The sequence below is a fragment of the Belonocnema kinseyi genome, chromosome 1 (assembly GCF_010883055.1).
Source record: "Belonocnema kinseyi isolate 2016_QV_RU_SX_M_011 chromosome 1, B_treatae_v1, whole genome shotgun sequence".
NCBI classification, from domain to species: domain Eukaryota; kingdom Metazoa; phylum Arthropoda; class Insecta; order Hymenoptera; family Cynipidae; genus Belonocnema; species Belonocnema kinseyi.
In genome coordinates, this window is record NC_046657.1 from 91642588 (window position 1) to 91644687 (window position 2100).

At 34.9% G+C, this 2100-nt stretch overlaps 1 protein-coding gene across 1 annotated transcript in view; it reads left to right on the plus strand.

Annotated features, from left to right (window-relative positions):
* LOC117168133 overlaps window positions 1–2100 on the plus strand; it is a 41882-nt gene that overhangs the window by 23707 nt on the left and 16075 nt on the right. Inside the window, exon 3 of the mRNA XM_033353555.1 lies at window positions 1086–1325. Within this exon, the coding sequence (XP_033209446.1) occupies window positions 1086–1325 (240 nt within the window). The remainder of the gene's footprint in view (window positions 1–1085; window positions 1326–2100) is intronic.

The window sequence follows — 2100 nt, forward strand, 5'->3', positions numbered from 1 at the left end:
TTAAATGAAAATGTTTGATTACCGCTCTGAACTCGTTTTTTTCCATTTTTCGTAACGAACAATTTTTTTTCAATTGGTTATAAAAACACGTAAACTCAGAAGATATGGACTGTGACTGCACCATATATCTAGTTGGGAGTGGTGCTGACTGAAAACAGATAATTTGGAGCGATTCGCGCGCCATCTGTTGGTCATTCTAAGGACTTATTGAACTACCCTCGTATAACCTGGGCAAGTTTAACTCACTACCATACTAATATATTAAACGTCCACAATCTCATTTTCCAGTTGTCCTTGAACCTTCTTTTTCGATACTCCATACTTGTTGTACTACTTAATTTGTGCATTCCAATCTCTTTCTCACCTGCAGCTCAGTTCCTCCTGTCGTTTCTAACCAAAATCCTAGGTAGCAAAACTCGTCTACCAGCTCCACCATCACCCTATTTATATTCGATTCGTACTCTAATGTACCCCCTTTATATCTAAAACACTTCATCTTGTTCTTCTTCACAATCACTGTTAAACCCTTTTCTCTCACATAGTCTTATTACCATCTCATCAACAGATTCATACTACTTTCAGCAACCACTACTAGTACCACATCACCTGCATAGGTTAGTGAATACACTTTTCTTTTTCCTAATGTTTTCTCCCCTTTCCCTTTTCTTCCCAACTTCTCAAGTAAATCTGACAGAAAAATACTAAATAGAAGTGGGCTCAACGGACACTCTAGCCTGCGCCTTCTTCCTGTACAGCATTCCTTATCTTTCTTATCATCTATTTTTACCCTTATCTTAGTGTCCACAAACATTTCTTGTATCCTCTTTATTAGATCTGCGTCTACTCCTCTCTCTCTTCCTGTGCTGCCCATAACACCTTCCTGTTAATTGAGTCAAATCCTACCTTTAAGTGTACAAACAGTGCGACTAGCTTCCCTTTCTTCCGCTCTTGGTTCCTATTGCCTGGGTATTGAAGCACATAGACGTTATCTGTAGTTCCCATCCCTTTTATGAAAACCACCCTTTTGTCCTCTCCTTTCTTAATTAATAGTACTGCCAACAATCAACTCGATCAAATCTTTACAGAGTCATACAGGTGGATCTTCTTGCAAACCTAAAAAGGAAGGAGGCTTCGTTCCCCGTAAAGAAGTCGTTTTACCGAAGAATAATGAAATCAGTGAGACCAAGTCGATGATTACAAAATGTCAAGAAATCAATAACGAAAAGATGGATGATCATGATAGTCAAAATAAAAATACTGTCATTGAAGAACCATCCACAAATGCGAACGATGACTCTGAAAAGATTCCTGTCTTCGAAAGTAAGGTAAAAATTTGAAAGTGTTCTTATTAAATTTTGACAAAGTATTCGGAAATGTCATGCGGCACTTTACAAAAAGTGCATCATACCGAGTTTTGTAAAACTTATACAAATTACTACCTACAAGTAGCGCTACGAATTTTCTGGTCAAAACACTTATTTTGAAACAATTATCTCATTTTTATTATCTTAAAATAATCATATTTCCTACATGAGGATAAATGCATGTTTGAGGCTAATTCCTAAATTAAAGGAATATATGCAGTAGCAACTAGTATTTTTAATTAACTAAAAAGAATTTCCATTTTAATGTACCTTATTCCAGCATGTTAAGTTATTATCAGGATGAATACGTGCGAAGGTGGCATTATATTTTTTAAGTGTCCCTACATAAAAAATCAAAGTTGTTCGATTTAATTCAAGCATGGGTAATGTACTATTGTTTATGACATGGGCAATGTATATTGTATCAATATATTATATACCTGTTGAGTATAGTCCCAATAAAAAAATATTCTGTGTTCGTGTCTTCGCGTTCAAGTTACAGATAATCTTGAAAATCACGAAATATTATATATGTTTCGATAGTTTTAAAAACGTAATCTTAAATAATCTTAAGGGTAGTTGCTAAAAATTGACCACCTGCCCTAAAATAAAAATTCTAAATTGAAAATTGCTAAATTATATTAGGAACATTTTTTGATAATAGATTGAACGCTTTCACGATGATTCATTATAATAAAAGGTGTTTCGGGTTTCGTCCAATCGTGGAGACTGATCG